The sequence below is a fragment of the Esox lucius genome, chromosome 22 (assembly GCF_011004845.1).
Source record: "Esox lucius isolate fEsoLuc1 chromosome 22, fEsoLuc1.pri, whole genome shotgun sequence".
NCBI classification, from domain to species: Eukaryota; Metazoa; Chordata; class Actinopteri; order Esociformes; family Esocidae; genus Esox; species Esox lucius.
Window position 1 is genome coordinate 13396054 of NC_047590.1, and position 24463 is coordinate 13420516.

Genomic DNA, 24463 nt, shown 5'->3' on the forward strand with positions numbered 1-24463 from the left:
CCACTAAGGATTTTATACAGCAATTTACTGAGTTAATTGGCAACATTGCCACAAGCTATGATCACTTTCTTTTGGTGGGCAATTTTAATATTCATGTCTGCTGTCATTCCCTGTCGCAGGAGTTTCTTGACTTAATAGATGCTTTTAATCTATGTTATGTCGTGGTTCTATTCTCCACAGTTCAGCATAAACTTCGACTTGTGCTTTGCTGAACTATGCTCTCACTTGCACTTGGACCAACCATTATCTGACCTGGATGCAGATCAGCATGTTAGCCTTTTAAATTCTGCTTGGCTTAAAGTAGCAAATGTGACTGCTCCTCTTAAGCCTCATAAGCCCAAACCAAAATCAGATATGTGGCAAAATTCTGACACTCGTCACCAAAGACAAACTTGTAGAAAGGCTGAACGCAAATGGAAACGGGACAGGCTAATTGTCTCCTTCCACATGTTCAAAGACTCTCTTATAGCATACCAGAACGTGGCTAAATCAGCTAAAGCCGTATACTTCTCAAACTTAATTGAGTCCAATCACTCTAACCCTAAGGTCTTGTTTTCTGTCATTCAATCGGTTTTAAATCCATCTGTTAAATTGTCTGTTGCCTCAGATGCTCTATGTCACAGGTGTCAAACCGGTTCCACGGAGGGCCGAGTGTCTGCAGGTTTTCGCTCTCATCTTGTACCTGATTAATTAGTTCACTAATTGGTTAATTTCTACCCCCACCTGGTTGTTCAGGTCTGACCTGGGAACCAATTTAAAGGAAAACCCAAAGACCTGCAGACACTCGGCCCTCCGTGGAACCGGTTTGACACCCCTGCTCAGTGTGAAGACTTCCAGAGATTTTTTATGAACAAAATCACTAAATTAAGGCTTAGTATTTGCCCTAAATTAACCCCCCTATTATGTCGCTTACCTCCTGTGTTTGGGAGGCTTTTGATTCTATTAACCTCCAGACACTGAAGGATGTGAGCGCCAAGCTGATATCATTCAGCCGAGATTTTTAAAATTAATCATCAACTCGGTGGGTCCAGGTATGGTATCTCTTATTAACAAGTGTCTAAACACAGGCTCTGTTCCGGCCAATCTTAAAATGGCTACGGTCACTCCTCTGCTCAAGAAGCCTTCACTGGATCCTTCTGTTTTAAAAAATTACCGGCCCATCTCTGTCTTACCTTTCATTTCCAAGTTATTGGAGAAAATTGTGTTGGATCAACTCCAACACTTTTTGTCAAATAACTGTGAGGTTTTTCAATCTGAGTTTAGGACTGCTCACAGCACTGAGTCCGCTCTCCTGCGAGTGCTAAACGACATTTATATCTCTACTGACTCTGGAGACACTGTGGTTTTAGTTCTCTTAGGTCTTTCGGCGGCTTTTGACACCGTTGACCACCCAACTCTGTTAGCTAGACTGGAGACATGGGTGGGCATAAAAGGCTTTTGTCATGGTTCCAGTCTTACCTTTCTGACAGAAAATTCTTAGTAAAGATGGGCAACTTCTCCAGCTCCATGGCACCTCTGAGCTGTGGTCTTCCACGGGGCTCCATTTTGGCTCCCTCTCTATTTTCTCTCTACATGCTACCGCTGGGCGCAATCTTTAGGAAACACTGTGTATCATTTCACTTTAATGCGGACGACACTCAAATTTACATTCCAATTAGCGAAATAATCCTGCAGCATTAAATTCTGTTCTGCTATGCTTAGAGGAGGTGAAGGCATGGCTGGCTCAAAATGTACTCTCTCTAAATGATGATAAGACCGAGGTCATTGTTTTCAGCCCGAGTGAGAGGTCCCAGTGTACAAGCCCAGACTTGGGGAGTCTATCTCCCTTTAAATCTACCGGAGTGCGGAAGAGTGTTCTTGTTGACCAGTCCTTAAAGTTTGATAAACACATCTGTAATCAGTTCCGATTTCTACCAACTTCGTTTACTATATAAAATCAAAGGCTTTCTCACTCCAATAACTCTGGAAATGGCGGTTCATGCTTTCATCACGTGTCAGTTGGACTATTGCCACTCCCTATATTGCGGTATATCAGATTCAGTTAGTCCAAAATGCTGCGGCCAGACTTATCCTTAACTGTCGCAAATATGATCATATCTCTCCTATCCTCAGATCTTTACACTGGCTACCAGTTCGGCAGAGAATAGATTTTAAAATCCTCCTCTTTGTCTACAAATCTTTACACAACATAGCTCCGGTTTATCTCTCTGAACTTATTCATCCGTACATTCCGTCCAGAAGTCTCAGATCCCACAACCAGGCGTTGCTGGTAGTCCCTCGTGTCAGACTAAAGCGTAGAGGGGAGCGTGCTTTTGCGGTGGCAGTGCCTCGTCTGTGGAACACCCTTCCCCTAGAGATCAGAACGGCTCCAAACCTCTGTGCTTTTAAATCTTTGGTTAAAACATACCTGTTCTCTTTAACATATTGATGAATTTTATTGGGCTGTATTTACTATTTTACATTTGTGTCTTTGTTTTAAAGTTAATCTTAGTCTAGATGTTCTCTATATGTTTATGGGTTGTTTTGCGGCTTTTATTTTTTATATGTAAAACACTTTGGTCGGTCTAGCGGCTGTTTAAATGTGCTATATAAATAAATGAACTTGAACTTCTTGAACTGATGTTTTCTTATTGATGAATGTATTAAGTCCCCATGTTTAGATAAGAAAAGGAATGTCGTTTGTGCTATGGTAAAGGAAGTATGAGATGCTGAGGTAAATGTAAATCTTTAGCAGGATGGGGGTAGATGCAGTACAATGGGTCTTAGGACAGGATAGAGGAAGATACACAACAGGGGGTACGATGGATAAGGAACATAGGTTGTTTTTATGGTATGACCATGCAGATTCTTATTCCAACCCATTCATCTATAAGTATTGAATGTATTTCTAAATGCTTTAGAGACTCCTCAGATGATTATCCTGTAAGCTTTTGACGCATCATCTCTCTATTTGAAAACAAACTATTAATTGTGCCAAGAGAATTTTGCCACTGTCCTTACTCCTTTCAAAGTTCTGATCAAAGGAATTACCATCACAGTCATTATTTATGTAGCTGAATTCTCCCAAAAGAACTCTTGCACATGGATTTCTAGATCTTTCTGGAGAATGACACTAGTTCAAACTGAAACAACTGCTGCAGAGAGTTCAAGTCTTGGTGTAGTTGTGACTTCATCTGGCTTGTAGGTAAGTACACTCACCGTATCCGGAGTCACTTGCATCCGCAAAATGGTGAAGCTCATACCTTTTAACGTTGCCGAAACCAGGAGGCAAGAAGCATCTTTTGATTTGCATTTCAGTAAACTTGGGTAGGTCTCTGATTCAGGACTCCCACTGACGTCTTAGATTTTCCGGAAGTCTCTCATCCCAGCTGAACTTCTCTCAGAACATTTGCTGGATTATTTGTTTCCCCAGAAGGACGAAGGATGCTATGAACCCCAGGGGATCATACGTAGAGGCTACGATAGATAGCACACCTATTCTACGATAGTGATGGAACACAACTCCAAGAGCTCTTTCCATATGTGGTAAAATCAAGGCCATGTCTAGATCTTTGATTGCAGGGCATTCTTGTTCTGGGATGGTTGCCATTACATTCTCACTGTTGGAAACGACCTTGTGGAATAATAATAAACTCACCTGTATTGACTGGCAGTTAGGAGATCTTCTCACCGGAGTAAAAGCCTCAAACTTTGAAGGCTTACTACTGTGGTTCTTGAGGTCATAGTCGAGAGCTTAAGCTTGACTTGTTCTTCGTTTGCTTCAGTCTCACCTTGTTTCAGTGATGCAGTTATGTGACAGAATGCTTCTCTTGTCAGAAATTTGACAAATTCGCTGAAGGAGGGGAATTGGTTACTCTTTACTTAGATAACCTTCGGAATCCATCTTGCTACTACAGTAGCCCATCCGGTAGCTTTGAATAAATGTTCCAATTTCCAATGTCTTGATTTGGACCATGGGAGCCTCGCAACTACAGAGAAAATTGGCGTACTCTCTGAGCTCAAAGGAGTCCTTAGATCCTATCTTGGGCCACACTTGAAGCTTGTCTCTTTATGATTTCTCCTCCAAAATCTCCCAAGCAGCAATATAGGAAGATTTAGTTCTGAGTAGGAAATAGCCATTGAGCACTTTCTTAGCTTGTCCACATATCTACAGAGGTAGTATATCTTCTCCTTGTCTTAAATGTTCTTCTGGTCGATCAGTGCTTCAAAAGGAGTTTCCAGTCTTTGTATTTCAATGGATCGCCACTGAATACTGAAGGTTCAGGTATTGGAATTCTGTTTGCACCTGTCAGCACCTTTAACAAGCTTTGTTGTACATTAATTTGAGGAGGTGGTTATAGCTTGTTGTACGGGAGACATATACAGGGACATAGGACTTGTGGGAGCAGGCACTTTGTTATCTGCTACCATCTCATGTTCTCGTATATCTTTCTGTTCTTTTTCAATGGCCCCTTGATTGTACAGATGCTTTCTCGCTTGTGCTGCATTCAGACATTTCTCTGCCTCCAAATGCTGTATCTTTCTCAGTTTTTCCTCCAGAGTCCATTGTAGAGCATGCTCTGCTTCCAGTTCCAGTATAATTTTAGCTTCCTTTTCCTCTCTGTATTCTTTGTTTAACCTCTTCTGCTTCTCGTTCTAAACGACACAGCTATTTTAGTTTTAGCTTCTGTGTAACGGTCCCAGCCTGAGGGGACTGTTCCACTTCATGTTTTCTGTTTGTCCTTGTCTTGTCCTTGTATGGTCTTTCCTGTTCTTGTTTCAGTTAATCAGTATATTCCTTTTACCTGTGTTTAGTCCCCACCTGTTTCTGTTCTCCTCGTTAGTCTGTGTATTTAGTTCAGCCGTTTTCTCCCTGTCACTCATTGTGCTTGTCATGTTTTTTGAGCGCCTTAAACCCTGAGTATTTCGTAGTGCCTGGCACTCCGTTTTGCTTTTGTTCATTAAAAAGGAAATGCCTCAAAATTCTGCGCCTGCCTCCGTCTCCCTCTATGAAATGTGACATTCTGCTTCTAGGTGCCGTATTTCCAATTGTTCTCTTGTTCTTGTAAAAATAAAAAATAAATTCTGAACACCTGCTTGAATGCTCTGAGGCAACCTTCACGATAGAAACAACAGAACCTGATTTACAGGTGCTTGAGTTGAAGAGAGAGTCTGCTTCAGTCCAATCTTCAAGCTCTGGATACAATAAATGTAGAAATCTCTACACATAGATCCACTCTTTGATGCGTGTCCTGGTCTGGAGTTCGGCCTTTACGTAGTTCACCATAAACATGTCACCAATGATATCATTAAGCAGATCATCAGATAAAGACTCTGTTAATTGTGATAATGGCTTCTTAGAAGATTTCACTTGTGTTCCCCATTTGTCATAAATATCCGGCTCTGGGAAAAATTAAGAGACCACTCCTAATTTTTCTTATATCAACATCTCTACATTTATGGCAGTCATTCCATTCCAGTGTCTGTTAGATTCCAACACAGGCACACCTCATGTTATGTAATGAGGTACTGATTAGGTGATTACCTGAACCAAATCTAATTTAACAATGAAAAGTATAAAAAACACTGCTGTGGTCATCACTATTCTCTTGCAATAGGACCAGCTGGATCACAAAAACTGTGCAAGTAGTACCACAAAGGTAATTTTAATAAAATAATTACTATCCAGAATGAAAAAGAGTTGAAAAGAAAAGCTTTGAGTAAGTAAAAGAAGGGTTCAATTTTGGCTTTACTGGCAGAGGGATACAGTGAGCTTATTATAAACCTATATAATCTATTTTCTCTTTGTATTCATTAGAAAACTTGTTAAAAATGTCCTATATATATACACTTTGCCATCTTTAAAATGAATTATACACTGAAATATATTGCATTCTGAAAGTTTCCTCATTATAATATGATTATGATGTCATTGTTAGTGCTGCTGGCAGAATACTAGTAAAATGTAGTAAATTACTTTACCTATGGGGAAATGCTATGGGCTGAAATATGTGCCACCAGAAACTGAATTTGAATCATTTATATTTGAATTTGAATTGCTAAACTTGAATAATTCCATTGAAAAACTGAATTTGAATCACATAATTTGATATTGTATTGTTTAATTTGAATAATTGCATTGAAAAACTCTGAATTGTCATCATCATCTTCTTCTGCTTATCCAGGGCCGGGTCGCGGGGGCAGCAGTCTAAGCAGGGATGCCCAGACTTCCCTCTCCCCAGACACTTCCTCCAGCTCTTCCGGGGGGACACCGAGGCGTTCCCAGGCCAGCCGGGAGACATAGTCCCTCCAGCGTGTCCTAGATCTTCCCCGGGGTCTCCTCCCGGTGGGACGGGACCGGAACACCCTCCCAGGAAGGCGTTCCGGAGGCATCCGAAACAGATGCCCAAGCCACCTCAGCTGACCCCTCTCGATGTGGAGGAGCAGCGGCTCTACTCTGAGCTCCTCCCGGGTGACCGAGCTTCTCACCCTATCTCTAAGGGATCGCCCAGCCACCCTACGGAGAAAGCTCATTTCGGCCGCCTGTATCCGGGATCTTGTCCTTTCGGTCATGACCCAAAGCTCATGACCATAGGTGAGAGTAGGAACGTAGATTGACCGGTAAATCGAGAGCTTCGCCTTGCGGCTCAGCTCTTTCTTCACCACGACAGACCGATACATCAACCGCATTACTGCAGAAGCTGCACCGATCCGTCTGTCAATCTCCCGTTCCTTCCTTCCCTCACTCGTGAACAGGACCCCTAGATACTTAAACTCCTCCACTTGAGGCAGGCACTCTCCACCAACCTGAAGTGGGCAAGCCACCCTTTTCCGACTGAGGACCATGGCCTCGGATTTGGAGGTACTGATTTTCATCCCCACTGCTTCACACTCGGCTGCAAACCGTCCAAGTGCATGCTGAAGGTCCTGGCTTGAAGGGGCCAACACGACGACATCATCCGCAAAGAGCAGAGATGAAATCGTGTGGTCCCGTAACCTGACACCCTCCGGCCCCTGGCTACGCCTAGAAATTCTGTCCATAAAAATTACGAACAGAACCGGTGACAAAGGGCAGCCCTGCCGGAGTCCAACATGCACAGGGAACAAGTCTGACTTACTGCCGGCAATGCGGACCAAGCTCCTGCTTCGGTCGTACAGGGACCTGACAGCCCTTAGCAAGGGACCCAGGACCCCATTCAAGGGAGTCTTGGGTGGAGCAAGGGTTCAAAAACCCCTTAATGATGAAAAATTATTTGTGTCCTGTGACGTCGCCCGGCATGGCGCAGCCGGGGCCCCACCCTGGAGCCAGGCCCGGGGTTGGGGCTCATTCGCGAGCGCCTGGTGGCCGGGCCTTTCCCCATGGGGCCGCCCTCCAGTGAACTCACCACCCACAGGAGGGACCATAAGGGGCCAGTGCACAGAGGATCGGGCGGCAGTCGAAGGCAGGGGCCTAGACAACCCGATCCCTGGACACGGAAACTAGCTCTAGGGACGTGGAATCTCACCTCGCTGGCGGGGAAGGAGCCTGAGATCGTGCGTGAGGTTGAGAGGTTCCGACTAGAGGTAGTCGGGATCACCTCTACGCACGGCTTGGGCTCCGGAACCACACTCCTTGAGAGAGGATGGACTCTTCACCACTCTGGAGTTGCCCATGGTGAGAGGCGGCGGGCTGGTGTGGGTTTGCTTATAGCTCCCCAGCTCTGCCGCCATGTGTTGGAGTTTACCCCGGTGAACGAGAGGGTCGTTTCCCTGCGCCTACGGGTTGGGGATAGGTCTCTCACTGTTGTTTGTGCCTACGGGCCGAACGGCAGTGTAGAGTACCCGACCTTCTTGGAGTCTCTGGGAGGGGTGCTGGAAAGTGCTCCGACTGGGGACTCTATCGTTCTACAGGGGGACTTCAACGCCCACGTGGGCAACGACAGTGACACCTGGAGGGGCGTGATTGGGAGGAACGGCCCCCCTGATCTGAACCCGAGCGTTGTTCAGTTCTTGGACTTCTGTGCTAGTCACAGTTTGTCCATAACAAACACCATGTTCAAGCATAAGGGTGTCCATCAGTGCACGTGGCTTTGTTGTGTCTTTGTGACTTTGTTGTCGTTTCATCTGACCTGCGGCCGTATGTCTTGGACACTCGGGTGAAGAGAGGGGCGGAGCTGTCAACTGATCACCACCTGGTTGTGAGTTGGATCCGATGGCGGGGGAGGAAGCTGGACAGACTCGGCAGGCCCAAGCGTACTGTAAGGGTCTGCTGGGAACATCTGGCAGAGTCTCCTGTCAGAGAGATCTTTAACTCCCACCTCCGGCAGAGCTTCGACTGGATCCCGAGGGAGGTTGGAGATATTGAGTCCGAGTGGACCATGTTCTCCACCGCCATTGTCGAAGCGGCCGCTCGGAGCTGTGGCCGTAAGGTCTCCGGTGCCTGTCGAGGCGGCAATCCCCGAACCCGGTGGTGGACACCGGAAGTAAGGGATGCCGTCAAGCTGAAGAAGGAGTCCTATCAGGCCTGGTTGGCTTGTGGGACTCCTGAGGCAGCTGACGGGTACCGGCAGCCTGGGTGGTTGTGGAGGCATAAACTTGGGCCTGGGAGGAGTTCGGTGAGGCCATGGAGAAGGACTATCGGCTGGCCTCGAAGAGATTCTGGCAAACCATCCGGCGCCTCAGGAGAGGGAAACAGTGCCCTACCAACGCTGTTTACAGTAGAGGTGGGCAGCTGTTGACCTCAACTGGGGATGTCGTCGGGCGGTGGAAGGAGTACTTCGAGGATCTCCTCAATCCCGTCGTCACGTCTTCCATTGAGGAAGCAGAGGATGAGGGCTCAGAGGTGGACTCGTCCATCACCCGAGCTGAAGTCACTGAGGTGGTCAAGAAACTCCTCGGTGGCAAGGCACCGGGGGTGGATGAGATCCGCTCTGAGTACCTCAAGTCTCTGGATGTTGTGGGGCTGTCTTGGTTGACACGCCTGTGCAACATCGCGTGGCAGTCGGGGACAGTGCCTCTGGGATGGCAGACCGGGGTGGTGGTCCCTCTTTTTAAGAAGGGGGACCGGAGGGTGTGTTCCAACTATAGGGGGATCACACTTCTCAGCCTCCCCGGGAAAGTCTATGCCAGGGTTCTGGAGAGGAGAATACGGCCGATAGTAGAACCTCGGATTCAGGAGGAACAGTGTGGTTTTCGTCCGGGCTGTGGAACACTGGACCAGCTCTATACCCTCTACAGGGTGATGGAGGGTTCATGGGAGTTTGCCCAACCAATCCACATGTGTTTTGTGGATTTGGAGAAGGCATTCGACTGTGTCCCTCGCGGCATCCTGTGGACGGTGCTTCGGGAATCTGAATTGTATAATTTGAAATTGAATTTATTCCTTTGGATCAAATACGGTAATTACAATTTCACATATCTACGATCTAACAATCTTTTGTTTAAATGTTGTTAATGATATAGCTGTTTTTATAGATATAGCTGTTTTTATAGAGCTCTGGTAACATCTTTGCCTGGTGTTTATTATTTCTAAGCGTTTGCCCCTTCCTCCAGTGAAAATGTTGTTGCAAACGTAGCTAGTGCTAGCCGCCGCCAAGTAGACTGGTCATGTCTTCAGCATGATTATTTCCGATAACTACTCCTTGTGATTGTCATTGACACCGTCAGGGTACTGCTTACTGGGAGGGAGGGAGGGAGGGAGGGAGGGAGGGAGGGAGGGAGGGAGGGTAGTAAGCGTCTGTGTCGCTGTGTTTGGCAGGTGTTAGCATAATGTAAGGCCATAAACTTCCGGGCAATTACACCATAGCACTAGCCCTACTCATTTGAACTGAATGCATAGCTAATTCCGGTTGACTTCAACACAAAAATAGCACATTTACTCTTCGAAAGAAAGCTGGCTGTTCTCCGTATTTGCAGGGAAAATAAAAAGGGATGGTTTTTAAAACTAGCAATCCAGTAGTGCTTTCATTATTTTGTTGAGAGCATTATCTAGCTAGCGCTACAGTAAATATGGGCTAGTAGCTATAAAACCGTGCTTGCCACTATATAATAACATCATACTTGGTCAACTTAGTGTAAAAACAGTCATGTTTACATTAAATGTAATAGTGCATATGGTATTGTGGTCTATAAATATAGTGCCTGTTGTATTAATGTTGTTTTATATTGATATAGCTAGCCATTTACTTGAATAACTTTTTGCAATACATTTTCTTTGGAATATGGAAAACATCCCACTTTGTAATTTTTTATTTTGTAATTAAGTTTCCATGTAGATTTCATTATCATTGTAAGTACTTATGTACCTCTGTGCTGGTACAGGTAAACCAAATATTTAACATGATTGTTTGCTTTCTGTCTCTGAAAAGGTGAACATCCAGAGGCAGATGACACCGTAGACTATCCAGGTCACCTGTCCCCCAGCACGTTTCTCCAGTGGCTCACAGGACAGGGCCACATTCCTGTCTTACCAGAAGAAAACTTCAGTCTTTGTGCAGTTCAATCACACCTGTGACATCCTGTATGGTTCACATACAGTTTGCCACCCAACAGTCGCTGCATGTAGTAATACAATCCTCCTGCCTGTTAAGCATATGCAAACTTCTGAGTTCAAACAAGTGATGACAGAGGCCTTCCATCTAGGGCAGGCATTTCATCAGGTTTAAGTGAAATGTTGCAGTTTCAAATATGCATATACAGGTGCTGGTCATAAAATTAGATTATCATCAAAAAGTTCATTTATTTCAGTAATTCCATTCAAAAAGTGAAACTTGCATAATGTATGCATTCATTCCACACAGACTATATTTCAAGTGTTTATTTCTTTTAATTTTGATGATTATAACCGACAACTAATGAAAATCCCAAATTCAGTATCTCTGAAAATTAGAATATTACTTAAGACCAATACAAAAAAAGGATTTTTAGAAATGTTGGCCAACTGAAAAGTATGAACATGTACAGCACTCAATACTTAGTTGGGGCTCCTTTTGCCTGAATTACTGCAGCAATGCGGCATGGCGTCGATCAGTCTGTGGCACTGCTCAGGTGTTATGAGAGCCCAGGTTGCTCTGATAGTGGCTTTCAGCTCTTCTGCATTGTTGGGTCTGGCGTATCGCATCTTTCTCTTCACAATACCCCATAGATTTTCTATAGGGTTAAGGTCAGGCGAGTTTGCTGGCCAATTAAGAACAGGGATAACATGGTCCTTAAACCAGGTACTGGTAGCTTTGGCACTGTGTGCAGGTGCCAAGTCCTGTTGGAAAATGAAATCTGCATCTCCATAAAGTTGGTCAGCAGCAGGAAGCATGAGGTGCTCTAAAACTTCCTGGTAGATGGCTGCGTTGACCTTGGACCTCAGAAAACACAGTGGACCAACACCAGCAGATGACATGGCACCGCAAACCATCACAGACTGGGGAAACTTTACACTGGACTTCAAGCAACGTGGATTCTGTGCCTCTCCTCTCTTCCTCCAGACTCTGGGACCTTGATTTCCAAAAGAAATGCAACATTTTCTTTAATCAGAGAACATAACTTTGGACCACTCAGCAGCAGTCCAGTCCTTTTTGTCTTTAGCCCAGGCGAGATGCTTCTGACGCTGTGTCTTGTTAAAGAGTGGCTTGACACAAGGAATGCGACAGCTGAAACCCATGTCTTGCATACGTCTGTGCGTGGTGGTTCTGGAAGCACTGACTCCAGCTGCAGTCCACTCTTTGTGAGTCTTCCCCACATTTTTGAATGGGTTTTGTTTCACAATCCTCTGGAGGGTGCGGTTATCCCTATCCCTAATACTTTTTTCTACCACATATTTTCCTTCCCTTCGCCTCTCTTAATGTGCTTGGACACAGAGCTCTGTGAACAGCCAGCCTCTTTAGCAATGACCTTTTGTGTCTTGCCCTCTTTGTGCAAGGTGTCAATGGTTGTCTTTTGGACAGCTGTCAAGTCAGCAGTCTTCCCCATGATAGTCTAGTTCTGTAGGCTACACAGCGAGACCATCTAAAGGCCTTTGCAGGTGTTTTGAGTTAATTAGCTGATTAGTGTGGCACCAGGTGTCTTCAATATTGAACCTTTTCACAATATTCAAATTTTCTGAGATACTGAATTTGGGGTTTTCATAAGTTGTCAGTTATAATCATCAAAATTAAAAGAAATAAACACTTGAAATAGATCAGTCTGTGTGGAATGAATGTAAACATACAAGTTTCACTTTTGGAATGGAATTAAAATAAACTTTTTGATTATATTCTAATTTTATGACCAGTACCTGTACATTCAGACTCCAATAGTAATAGATAAGATATTTGTGCAGTCTTATTTCATTTTTTGTCTAATCCAGTTCGTATATGTTAACCCAATTCACTGTTCATGGGTGTATTAAATGACCCAGTGTGCATTAAATGACCCAGTGTGCATGGCTAATTGATTTGATATTTTAGAAAGTATACATCATTGTTAGCCACATTGAATGTTACACTTCAAAAAGCATTTCCATCGCACCATTACAATGTTTGTCAGAGAAGATGTCCTTCACTACGTTCTTTCCCGCTTTCCTGTGGTTGTGTCAGCAAGACAGAAGTCCGATTTAAAAAAATTGCTGTGAATGGAAGGTGGACTATAAGGTGCCTGGATACATGGGGTCCTAGACTGGACTTAAGCAATCATGAATTATTAAAAGCCTTTAGTCCTCTGATTGGCACAGGCATGACTGTCAATGATGGTGAAGTAGGTACAATGCATGTGGAAGTGTGGTCAAATAAATGTATTTTCCAAAACTATTTGAATGAGAAAGGGGATCAATGGCAACGCGTAGAGATTCAATGTCCTCGGTCTTCAATGGACATTCCATTTCTGGCATGGTAACACCTGTGTTGGCAGAGTTATGAGAGAGCCCTGAGCTCTCCCAATCAAAATCCTCAATTTGGATTCCCTAAAACCAACAGAAGATAGTATTAATGAATTGTTAACATATATCATCTAGTAATGCAACCCATTTCATCAGCTGGAGCTATTCTTTTCGGATGTCACTGAGAATCACTGACATACTATGTATTAGATTACATTATTTCATACATTAATAGTAGGGTATTAATATCTATTGTGGAACTAATAATATTCCAAATAGGAGATGTGAGCTACAGAGAGGTAGCTGGTAACATAATCTAGAAGTGGTGAAGGTTGAAAGTAGTAGGTTATCAATGCCAAAAAATGTAATTGCTTTATCATAAACAGATTCAATCATCACTGATTGCTATGGATTTCATGTCAAGTTCATATCAAATGTGATGGATGAGGAACCACCAAAATTAAGGAATAGTAGCAAACCAATTATATTTGTTATGTGACTACAAGCCAACTAGTTATGAATGTAACAATATTGCCAGATATGTTTCCTATACCATGTTAACAGTAAAAACTAATTTGTAACTGGTTGGATCATGCCCATAATCACTATAACGTTAAGTTTCACCTTGCTAAACATTGTGCAGATCACAGCATAAGTTGGTCAAAAATTAATCTCCAAAAGAACAGCTGGGTTGTTTTAAGTCACAGGTGGGACTGGCAAGTTAGCTAGCACGATGCCTTCTATTTCTAGATCTTACTAAGTTTACCGGTACTTATCTGAGCTAACGACATGATCACTGTCACTAGTTATAAAGAAATCATTGACTTTCACTCTGTGCTATTCACTGACAGTTTAAAAAAAAAAAAAAGGGGGGTTGTTATTGTACGCACAGCTGTTTGTAGACTAGCTCCAGCGCTCCTAGCTGCGTTGCTAAAATAATAGCAGAAACAATGCTAACGTGCTAGTCATAAATATAGAACAATGGTGCTAGCTAGTCGTCTAATGTAATTGTAAACATTATTTGTGTATGCTCGCGGACTAAACAAAACGTTTCTACAAAACAGCTATAACATTAACGACAGTTAAACAAAAGATCGTTAGATCGTAGATATGTGAAATTGTAATTACCGTATTTGTCCCAGCCGAATCCATGGTGGTCACGCCAGACTGGGCGTTCTGGGTCAAGGCCGGCCACTGGCAAGGCAAGAGCTTCTTCCTTGTTTCATGTACTATGCTCCAAAACGTAGGTGCTGATTGGCCCAAGAGGAGTCCTGTGCGCCAATGAACGCTATCTATCGATCTGCGCTCGATTGCTCTTCCTTCATCCTCCAACTACCCGGATGTCTGTCTCAGTAACTTGAAATTGAATTTGAGAACTGAATTTGAATTGTGAGAAGTGAATGTGAAGATATATAGAGAGTTTAATTTTCAGTGAGGATCACATTTTATTGGACTTCGGATCCAAACGAATGAATTCAATTTCAAATTATACAATTCAGATTCAGTTTTTCAATGCAATTATTCAAATTAAACAATACAATTTCAAATTATGTGATTCAAATTCAGTTTTTCAATGGAATAATTCAAGTTTTGCAATTCAAATTCAAATATAAATGATTCAAATTTAGTTTCTGGTGGCACATATTTCAGCCCATAAAATGCGCTCTTGCCAATAGAGCTCTACACTTTAACTGATTGTAAACAGTGATATCTACAATCAGGCATCATTCCATTGATGGTTCAGTCATTCACATAACTGACTGGCCGTTGGGACTCAAATGTTCACTTAGTTTACATAATTATATGATTGTATGATGAGAAACATTCAATTGTGCATGTCTCTCTATGTAGGGGAATGTGCTAAATTAGGCCATACTGTAAAAGCAGAGCCCCAGGTAAGACCTTTGGGATGTTACCTCCAACTAAATATAGTGGCACTCATTCATGTGTTTGTCATGTGTTGTATTTTCTATGGAACCCATGAAGAGTAGCTGCTGCTGAATTACCAAATAAACAAACATGAAATGATAAAGAAATAATGTGGTAAAAGTGAATAAAATGAAAAGGGAAACCGTATCAAACTTACTATTTTCCAAATATCTGTATGAAAGTATAGAAATGTACAAGTAACTTGTTTTGTTAACTGTAAAATGTTATCTAAATTAGTGTGTATATGGTTTTTATAGTGCAACCTCAAGTGTGGGCGAACTGTAGACTGCTCTTGCAACAACCCTGCTGCATGTGATTTTAGGGCCCTATGGGAATCACTGGAGCTCCCGGGTTCCCAGGTGGTCCAGGTATGAAGGTGAGTAGCCTACATAATGATGATTAAACTCACTTTGGTGACAAACTCCCTCTTCAAACCATTGGTTTGTCAAGACTAACATTCTGAACTGTAATTCCAACCAAGAATGTCCGGTTACTGTAATTTTTCTCACTTTTCAATGTGCCTCAAGATGGAACTTTAATTAAAGAAAGTGTTTGTGAATTTGGCTCCTAATAGAAATATTGAATGTGAATTACATTTCAATAGCATTTACAATGCAGTTAAAATGTATGTTAAATTTACAAATGTACTTTATCCTGAACTGCTGCTTAGATGTTAGAGTAATGACCCGAAGACATACTACTTGTTTATTTCTGCAGGGTCCAGCAGGAACAGATGGAGCTGCAGGAGTCAAAGGACCATCAGTAAGTACCATTAACAATTTTTGTTTGTATTTTTAATTCCATACTCACAGGTGGACTATTACCATAAAATTGCCTTTGTGGGGTGTTTGCAAATCTCGTTTTATGTCCACCAAAAATAAAATAAAATTAACAGTACATGAAGTGGAGTTGACCCAACAAATTGAGAGTTTTAGACTGTGTTGTAAGGATAACACTAAACGTAGTATCCCAGATTTGCATATTGGAATGATTGCACACAGACTAGTCGGATTGAGGGATGGATCCAAGCGCAGAGCGCAGGACTCCTTTATTAGGGAGAAAACATGGCAGTGCAAAAGGAACAGGCTGTAGCGAACAGGCAATGGGTCGATAACTGGCGAAGCGCGTAGGTAGGAGGCTGAAGTACAAGCGGGGTAATCCAGAGAGGCGGTCAACAGGCAGGCGAAAGTCCGTATACCAAAACAGGCTGTTTTCAGAACTAGGCTCAGACAGTACCACGCTTGGGAATAGGGGGCTCAGTAGAGTTGCAAACACAAACAATACCTCATGAGGACTGGCAGCACAGACAGCACTCATATAGGGTTTAAACGAGACACCGGTGCAAACGATTATGGGGAATGGATAGGCTACGTTCAAGACAACGAAGGGAAACAGGGCATATTCCAGACCTCACACACATTCTGTGTAATGTCTAGCCCTGAGACTGTTAAACTCGGGTAGCGAAATCTCAAGGTAATTTCCTGGTTGCTAAAATTCTATACAGTTCACTCAATTTCAGTTCAAGTAAGAAAACAAGCATTAGATATTGTAGGAAATTCTTACTCCATCTAAAGTGTAATAACATTTTGTTTTACATTTTTTTGAAAGCCGGTTGACCAAAACTGAAAGTCAAACTTACTAGCGATGTGAGTATATAATAATTTGTAAATAATATTTTTGTTCGGTTTCTCTCATATTTTTTCTATTTACCAGGACATAACAAATGTACCTGAATGTCCATTAAAATTAACGTCATATCACTGTATTGGGGAGAATCAGTTTGAATGCAAACTGATATTGCTGCAATTCACCTAGGAGATTCATTTGCATACTGATTAATGAAGTATATCAGACACATTTAACCTCTTTGTAAGTTTGTTTCAGAATGTTATGAAACATACTTGGTTATGAGTTGCATGTGATAACGCTAGCATCATTTGAAATAATTAATTTGAAATAAATAATTTTGCATTGTCAGTCAACATGAAATGTATACAATCTTGAAACACCTTTATTTTGTTTTTTCACAGGGTGATGCAGGTGTTCCTGAAATCAATGGAGAGGCTGGATTAAAAGGATAATCTGTAAGACATGCAAACTAACAAATGTGTGCTGTTACATGTTGTTAGTGAACACAATGGTAAAACAAACCGCATAGGCTGGAAATGTTCTATGTGAACCCCTACAATAATGATTTAAATTAGGGTAACTGAAGTCAGGTTTTGTAATCAATGAATTATATTGAGTTATGATTACAGACCCCTAACTCTTCTCTGCATTCAGAAGTAAACCATTCTGGTAATGCTTATGTTTAAACTGTACATAAAATATAAATTGAACAACAAACATTTTTCAAATTATTTTAATTACTTCAAAAAAGTATCCTGTTTCTTGCAACAGGGACTGTCAGGCCTACTGGGCACACAGGGACCAGAGGGAAAGCAAGGACCAATGGTATGTTGATGTGAGGCCCCAAATATATATTTACAATCAAAGATAGAATCTATAGTTGAGCCAAACAAAAACCCTTGTCACCCCTCTACTATTTCCACCCTCCTCTGCTAGGGGGAAGGAGGAGATGATGGAGGACCAGGAGCAGCTGGGCCCACTGGTACCAGAGGTCCAGCTGGAACAATGGGTGGAATAGGACCAAAAGGCTTTACTGTGAGTAGTCAGCATGATATGTGTGTGATTAGTAAATGAGCATTGAATTAACCTTGCAATGTTTGGGCGGATCAACACCGGTATGCTGTTCATTTCTTTGAAAAGGGGTACGGGTCATTAGTCGTCTTCACAGGGAGACCCTGGTAAGCCAGGAGATGTGAGGACCCCCAGAGTTGCAGGACAGAAGGTAAGTACCCTACCTTCATTAGATCTAAGGGGTGGAACTGCCCCTCAGACTAGTTAACTGCCCCTCAGACTAGTTAACTTTCCAGTTCCCATACAATGCCTTCTCTTGCTGTAAGCTTGCTGTTTAATTCACCCTGACCATTGAGGCCTGTTTCTCTTACAGGGGGTTAATGGCAAAGACGGAGAGATGGGTGCTGGTGGAGTGGCCGGTCCAGCCGTAAGTGTATCTCATTAATAATCTGTTTAAGTTGAATGATAGATACACTCTGCTTCAATATCAAATACTGAGTGGGGTTATGGTGAACAGTTGCTGGTTGTCCTAACGAAGATAGTACTTGACTTTGTCAGGGAGTTGCGGGGAAGAGAGGAGAGCAAGGTCCGCCTGGTGTGAATGGCTACCAGGTATGCCTTTGATTTACCTTGTACTTGTATGAATAAGATGATGGTAGTAAACAATGAATGGTCATTTTGGTTTATTGTTTTGTGATTAATGTCAGGGTCTGCCTGGAGCTGCTGGACCACCTGGGGAGTCTGGGAAGCCAGGGTCTGAGGTACAGTAGGACATCACGTTGCAGTGACAAAAAATATTTTACAGTTAACTGACAGTTTATTGCTGTTAAATCCAGAAAATAATATTTCTATAGATTTAAATGGATCTACTTAAGGCATGTATACGTTTTCCTTCGCATGCTATTACTGCATTTTTCAACCTGACTTACCAGTTTTGTTTTTATTATGATAAGCTCACATTAAGTGTGTTGACTGAATGTTCTTTCGTATTTGTCGTTTCCAGAGTATCGCTGGAGAAGGAGGGGCAGCCGGACCTACTGGGCTACAGGTACATTATCTTCATAACTGCTCCATTAATTTTTTCAGTTAAAATACATACTGTAGGGTTAATTCGGGTAATCAGGGATTTTATTTGCAATTTTATTCCGATATCTGTAACACGTTAGATCAACACATTATACCTTTCTGAAATCCCTAAGTGGTTTTCTAACCACACCAGAGGAAATAATGTAGATATTATACTAAGGAGACATGCCACAGCTATTAGTGTTCTTTGTACCCAACAAAAATAATCTGCCTGAATTTTATAATTTGGGACAGGTCACATTGTAATTTAGGACACTTGTATTAGGCTTTTAAAAAAGCCTAAATCTCTACGTATACCAAGATCAATATCACTAATTTGTATAAAAAATTATGAAAAGATGACAAGGTCAGGAAGATGAATAAGAAATATCAAAGTATTCATAGAAATTGCTTTATGATTTTCTTTTTTAATTTATTAAAGATACAAAGTATTTTACTGGATATTTCTACATGGAATTAGTTGATCTACCATGTTAATGCATTTAAATTAATTCTATTAAAAGTGTATACAAGTTTTTTTAACCTATTAATATACAAGCAACAGAGATTAACTGATTATTAAGGTTATTCATTTAAATTCTCAGTTCTATTTAAAAATTGGTGCTACTAAGTGAACAAACAGTCCTCGCATGTGAGAGACCCATCATCTATCACGCCATTATCTTCTGCACGTTTTGTGATATGGCTGCAGATCGCACAGGACAGCCGCTCTTCTGCTCTTTTGGGATCGTCTCTGTTCCCATAGGCACATGAATGTGGCTGGAGAGCTAACTGATATAGTAGTGAGCTGGTTAGCAAAGTATGCTACCAGAAAACATGCTAGCTAGTTTGGTTACTACGCAGACAATCAGTTTAAACAGACAAGAACTAAATAAAAATTATTGATGTGACCAAATAACCGTGTATGCAACTTAAGGAAGTCGCAAAATGCATATTTCCCCCATTTAAAGACTGTTCCAGATTACTTAAAGAATTTGTCCCACATTATCAATCATATGTTGATCATGTGGGACAGCACAAAAATGCTTAAAAAAAAAAAAACGAAACCACATTTTCAACATTTTAAAGCATTTTTTGTTGCTTGACTAGATCACAATCATCATTTGACAACAAGAAGCAACATTGTCTTATTTATGACAGATTTATACCCTTAACATTAATCTTGTCAGAATCCTGTCATTGACCTTTTCATGCATTCTCCAGGGGAGCATCTGATTTAACATTAACCCTGTCCTATTCTGTGAGATCACCCCCATGATGTCATGTGATTTCAGTCATATGACATCCATACCAAACCTATAGTAAAAGTCCTGTTGAAAAGATTTAATTAGAACAGGAAATAAACACACTGGCGCTTAGGTGTCCTACATTACCCAATGTTCCAGATTACCCGAATTCACCTTATATAAAGGTAACCCTGAGGCTCTGCTTTTATACAGAAAAAATTGAACCCTTGCACATAAAATTCATGGTGACATATGTATAATTTATTCCGTTTGGAATGAGTTATCCCTAATCTTAGTAAAATAAGTTTGATAATGTACTGTGCTGTAAAGACATTGCTGGTAAACAGAAAGCTAACAGGTCTGATTGTATGGTAGGGTGAGAGTGGCACTCCAGGAGAGAGAGGCGAAGTGGGACCTAATGGGCTGCCAGGTCCCAACGGGACTTCAGGAGGACCGGGACCAGAAGGCCCAAAGGCAGGTACCTCATCATAGATATTCACTCATTCATTTAACCAGGTTGTCCCATTAAAGACAGTTAGCGAGACCTACTGAATATTTACATTGCAATGATTAGCCTTAGATATCCAAGGTATTTCCCATTAAAATTAGGTTATTGTATGTATGTTCTCCCTACCAGGGTGGGGCTGGGACTAAAGGAGCTGTCAGAGACGTAGGAGGCATAGGCCTACAGGGGGTGCCAGGGGAGGGGTAGCCGGTCCCACAGGTTCTAGGAGTAAGTTATCTTCTTAACTGCTTTATTAATCACTTGACGCCCATTTCAGTTAAAATAGATACAGTATATAAAGGTAACCCTGATGCTTTGCAGAGTTATTTTATATAAAAAGTCAGGGCAACAAATGTATAATTATTTTGGATTGTAATGAGTTACTCATCCCTAATCTTAGTAAAATAAGTTTGATAATGTACAGTGCTGTAAAGACATTGCTGGTAAACAGAAAGCTAACAGGTCTCCAGGACCTCCAGGTGAAAAGGGAGAGCCTGGAGTTGATGGACCAGAGGTAATAATTGAGAGTGCTGCCTTAGCACTAGTTATATTTCATAGCTGTTTTGTTTACCTCCGAGGTGGCCAACTTCTCTCCAATCGTGGGGTCTTCCTACGGTGCATTTAGAAAATATTCAGACCCAGTCAATTTTACATATTTTACAGGCGAAAACCAGGCACTTCTCATCAACTGGCCAATACCATCCCTTATGTATAGGTGTGCCAAGCGTATAGGTGTGTACCGTCATGCCCATTGTTGGTTTACCAAGAAAATGTGAGTCTGTAATCACTGGCAGAAGTGCTTCAATAAAGTGCTGCTTAAAGGGGTCTGAAAACGTATGTAAATAAAAAATAATTTATTTTGTTATATACAAATAGGTATGAACTTTTTTCTGCTCATTCGTTATGGATTACAGATTGATTGGGGGAAAAAAAAATTCATTACAGAACATAAGGGTGTAACGTAATGAAATTCTGAGAAGTGAACCGGTCTGAATGCTTTCCGAATGCCCTTAATGTAATTATTTTACTAGTGCCAAGCCACCTCGGACCCTGCCCCGGCCCCTGCCAGTAAGAGGAAGAGGTGTCAGAGCTGCCCACCCAATAAGGACTGTAAAACCCACACGGTGTGCAGCAGGTGTAAGAAGTACGTCTGCAGAGGCTGTGCACATATGTGCTGTCCCACGCCTACTGTCCCACGCCTACTGTCCCACGCCTACTGTCCCACGCGTACAGTCCCACCTGTGTCGATTGTGGGTTTACAGAAGAAGGGACGATCTGACCCGCGGGACACAGGGTGTGTGGAGAATGCCAAGCGATGCAAGGACTAATTATACTTATACATGCTAGAACTGCATTTTACAACCTGACTTCCCAGTTTTGTTTTAATTATGACAAGGTGTTGACTGCATGTTTTCTCACTGTTTGATTTTGGTACTTGTCGTTTCCAGGAGAATGAGGGGCAGCCGGTCCCACAGGTTCTAGGAGTAAGTTATCTTCTTAACTGCTTTATTAATCACTTGACGCCCATTTCAGTTAAAATAGATACAGTATATAAAGGTAACCCTGATGCTTTGCAGAGTTATTTTATATAAAATGTCAGGGCAACAAATGTATAATTATTTTGGATTGTAATGAGTTACTCATCCCTAATCTTAGTAAAATAAGTTTGATAATGAACAGTGCTGTAAAGACATTGCTGGTAAACAGAAAGCTAACAGGTCTGATTGTATGGTAGGGTGAGAGTGGCACCCCAGGAGAGAGAGGCGAAGTGGGACCTAATGGGCTGCCAGGGCCCAAAGGGACTTCAGGAGGACCGGGACCAGAAGGCCCAAAGGCATGTACCAGGTTGTCCCATTAAAGACCTAATGAATATTTACATAGCAATGATTAGCCTTAGATATCCAAGGTATTTCCCATTAAAATTAGGTTATTGTATGTGTGTTCTCCCTACCAGGGTGGGGCTGGGACTAAAGGAGCTGTCGGAGATGTAGGAGGCATAGGCCTACAGGGGGTGCCAGGGGAGAGGGGTCTTCCTGGATCTCCTGGTCCAAAAGGAGATGTGGTAAGGACTTGTGTCGGATGGGAAAATATTAACCAAAAACTGCAAGTCTGTAATTAAATTATGATTTACATTTTAGTCATTAGGCATGCGCTCTTATCCAGCGACTTGCAGTTAGCACTTCAGATTAAATGACATCAGAAGGAACTGCTGGTTTTGACCCTGTTAGATTCTGTCCAAGTTTGATCCATGAACAAAATAAATGCAATCGGAAGTCAGGGGAGATCCATCTTTATTCAGCATGAGTCTATGATGTTGACCTTCCATTTCTCATTTAAATCTCTCTCCAATGATTACAAAGTGGACACAGTATTTATGCCCAAGCACATCCCCACCAATATCTGTCTGTCTTCCAATCACATACGTGTATTCTACATCCTAACCTTACATGGCCTAATAGTGTCCCCTCTTAAGTTTCTTGGCTCCACAGCTTATCAGGTTGTGTGAGGCCCCTCAGTAGTAGATACCAACTGCTTGTGATACGGTACCTCATATAGCACAAGATAACGAACCACTCCTCTAACAAGAGAATAGAACTAAAATACATGCATATCATCAGGTACAGACAGGTTTCCTCACAATGGTATGTGCCAACCTACGGCCCATGGGTCTATTCATAGGGTCTATGACAGTCAGATGGAAAACTCCTATCAGGAGGTATGGACAGGATGTGTGGAAATCATCAGAAATGGGGCATCACATTTCCTACCTAGTGTCCTTCGTACAGAGATCCTTAATACTCTCATACATTGTGTAATTCAGCTACTTTTCATGCCCAATATCTATCAACCCTTTGTATTGGTCTGTCAGCCCAGTACAGGACTTATTCACAGTCCAGTAGTGGGCTGATGGGCGTTCATTCAGAAGCCTCCTTTTGCTCACTCCTTTTCTCCACAAAGGGTTCTGTTGGCGAAAAATGGGCAGAGGGCACAGCAGGAATGGATGGGCTCAGGGTAAGTACACATCTACGCATCAGATTATAGGGGTCTCCAGGAGAACCTGGTCCAACTGGAGCAGTATGATTCCCTGGGCCTCCTGTGAGTTACAAACCTGTGAAGTGCATGCCTGAGGGTATACTTTATGCCAGGCCTCGGTCATACTGTCCCAGGGCAATTTAAGCGGTCACTAGAGGGCCTCCAACAGCTAGGGTGCCCCCGACCGATAGGGGAGAGGGGGCCCCAAATAAAATGTTGTTTAAGTCCTCCAAAAGCCAGCATTGTTTTATGTAGGATTGTGCAACAACTGTATACAGAGATCTGTTTGGGTCTCATGGGGTAGCTCAAAGTATAGTTTGGCTATATAATGTTGTCATGACACTAGAAAATGTACATAGGTGACATTGTCGTATTTGAAATTGGCCCATTTTAACCAGACCACAAGCAAATTAGTTTTCTTGCAAATAAGAACCCTAGCTAAGGAGTATTTATAAAATGGAAATGTGCATGAGAACCTGCTAACATGGCTAGATTATTTGCTTATGACCTCAGCTGAGCAAATCTCCAACCCAAAGGGGAGCCTTAAAATACCCTCTAAAATACCCAATGCTCATTCCTCAAGCCAAAATCTAGTAGTGTTGCACGGTGATGACTAAGCCCAGCAATCCCAATGATTGTGTTTGTCTTTTGGCAGGGTCCGGATGGGCAACCTGGGGTCAAAGGGGAACCAGGAGAGGGAGGGCCGAAGGGTGAGGCTGGAGCAAATGGACCCCAAGGACCTGCTGGTAAAATGGGTTCACAGGGTCCTGTTGGTGTGACTCAGACTAAGGAATTATATACTGTCATGGTCGGATGCATTTATATGGAGTTTATCACATTTGTCTTTTGTGGCCTTTTAAATTGCAATCAGTGTCTGTGTATAACTAATCAATGAGTTTGTTAGCTCACACTTGGATGCACTGAGCAGGCTAGATACTGAGCCATGGGGAGCAGAAAAAAACGGTCAAAAGACCTGAGTAACAATGTAATGGAACTTTATAAAGATGGAAAAGGATATAAAAAAAAAAATCCAAAGCATTGCAAATGCAAGTCAGTACTGTTCAATCACTTAAGTGGAAAATTCAGGTATCTCATGACACCAAGACAAGGTCAGGTAGCCCAAGAAACATTTCAGCCAAAACTGCCAGAAGAATTGTTCGAAATACAAAGATAAACCCACAGGTAACCTCAAGAGAAATACAGGCTGCTCTGGAAAAAGATGGTTTGTTTGTTTCAAGGAGC

At 42.3% G+C, this 24463-nt stretch overlaps 1 protein-coding gene and 1 long non-coding RNA gene across 10 annotated transcripts; one reads left to right on the top strand and one right to left on the bottom strand.

The window, feature by feature from the left end:
• Window positions 1-12703: 12703 nt before the first annotated feature.
• On the bottom strand, window positions 12704-13977 carry LOC114830041. The gene is made up of 2 exons (XR_003777776.2): window positions 13931-13977; window positions 12704-12886 (listed from the first exon to the last, which is right to left on the bottom strand). It is a non-coding gene; the product is annotated as an uncharacterized LOC114830041 (long non-coding RNA).
• Window positions 13978-14565: 588 nt separating this feature from the next.
• Window positions 14566-22130, top strand: LOC109614907 (collagen alpha-1(I) chain-like). Of its 9 annotated transcripts, XM_034289680.1 has the most exons (13): window positions 14566-14697; window positions 14989-15107; window positions 15449-15493; window positions 16340-16377; window positions 16762-17185; window positions 17297-17395; window positions 17529-17582; window positions 17745-17798; window positions 17930-17983; window positions 18079-18132; window positions 18375-18419; window positions 20059-20161; window positions 21220-22130. In XM_034289680.1, exons 5-13 carry the CDS (start codon window positions 17033-17035, stop codon window positions 21258-21260), a joined length of 657 nt encoding a protein of 218 aa, XP_034145571.1. In that variant the 5' UTR covers window positions 14566-14697; window positions 14989-15107; window positions 15449-15493; window positions 16340-16377; window positions 16762-17032; the 3' UTR covers window positions 21261-22130. The 9 variants fall into 9 exon arrangements, 6 of the variants coding, with proteins under 6 accessions (XP_034145571.1, XP_034145573.1, XP_034145568.1 ...); XM_034289682.1 differs by lacking the exons at window positions 14566-14697; window positions 14989-15107; window positions 15449-15493 and adding an exon at window positions 15773-16204 and having other exon boundaries at window positions 16762-16815; window positions 17132-17185; XR_004575148.1 differs by lacking the exons at window positions 14566-14697; window positions 14989-15107; window positions 15449-15493 and adding an exon at window positions 15773-16204 and having other exon boundaries at window positions 20059-20416.
• The last annotated feature ends 2333 nt before the right edge of the window (window positions 22131-24463 follow it).

Coding starts and splice junctions, on each gene's coding strand:
- LOC109614907 (XM_034289680.1), top strand. CDS start 17,033: ATGCTTATGTTTAAACTGTACATAAAATATAAATTGAACAACAAACAT. Junction 17,583..17,744: donor CCAGAGTTGCAGGACAGAAG/GTAAGTACCCTA, acceptor TTTCTCTTACAG/GGGGTTAATGGCAAAGACGG. Junction 17,984..18,078: donor CTGGTGTGAATGGCTACCAG/GTATGCCTTTGA, acceptor GATTAATGTCAG/GGTCTGCCTGGAGCTGCTGG.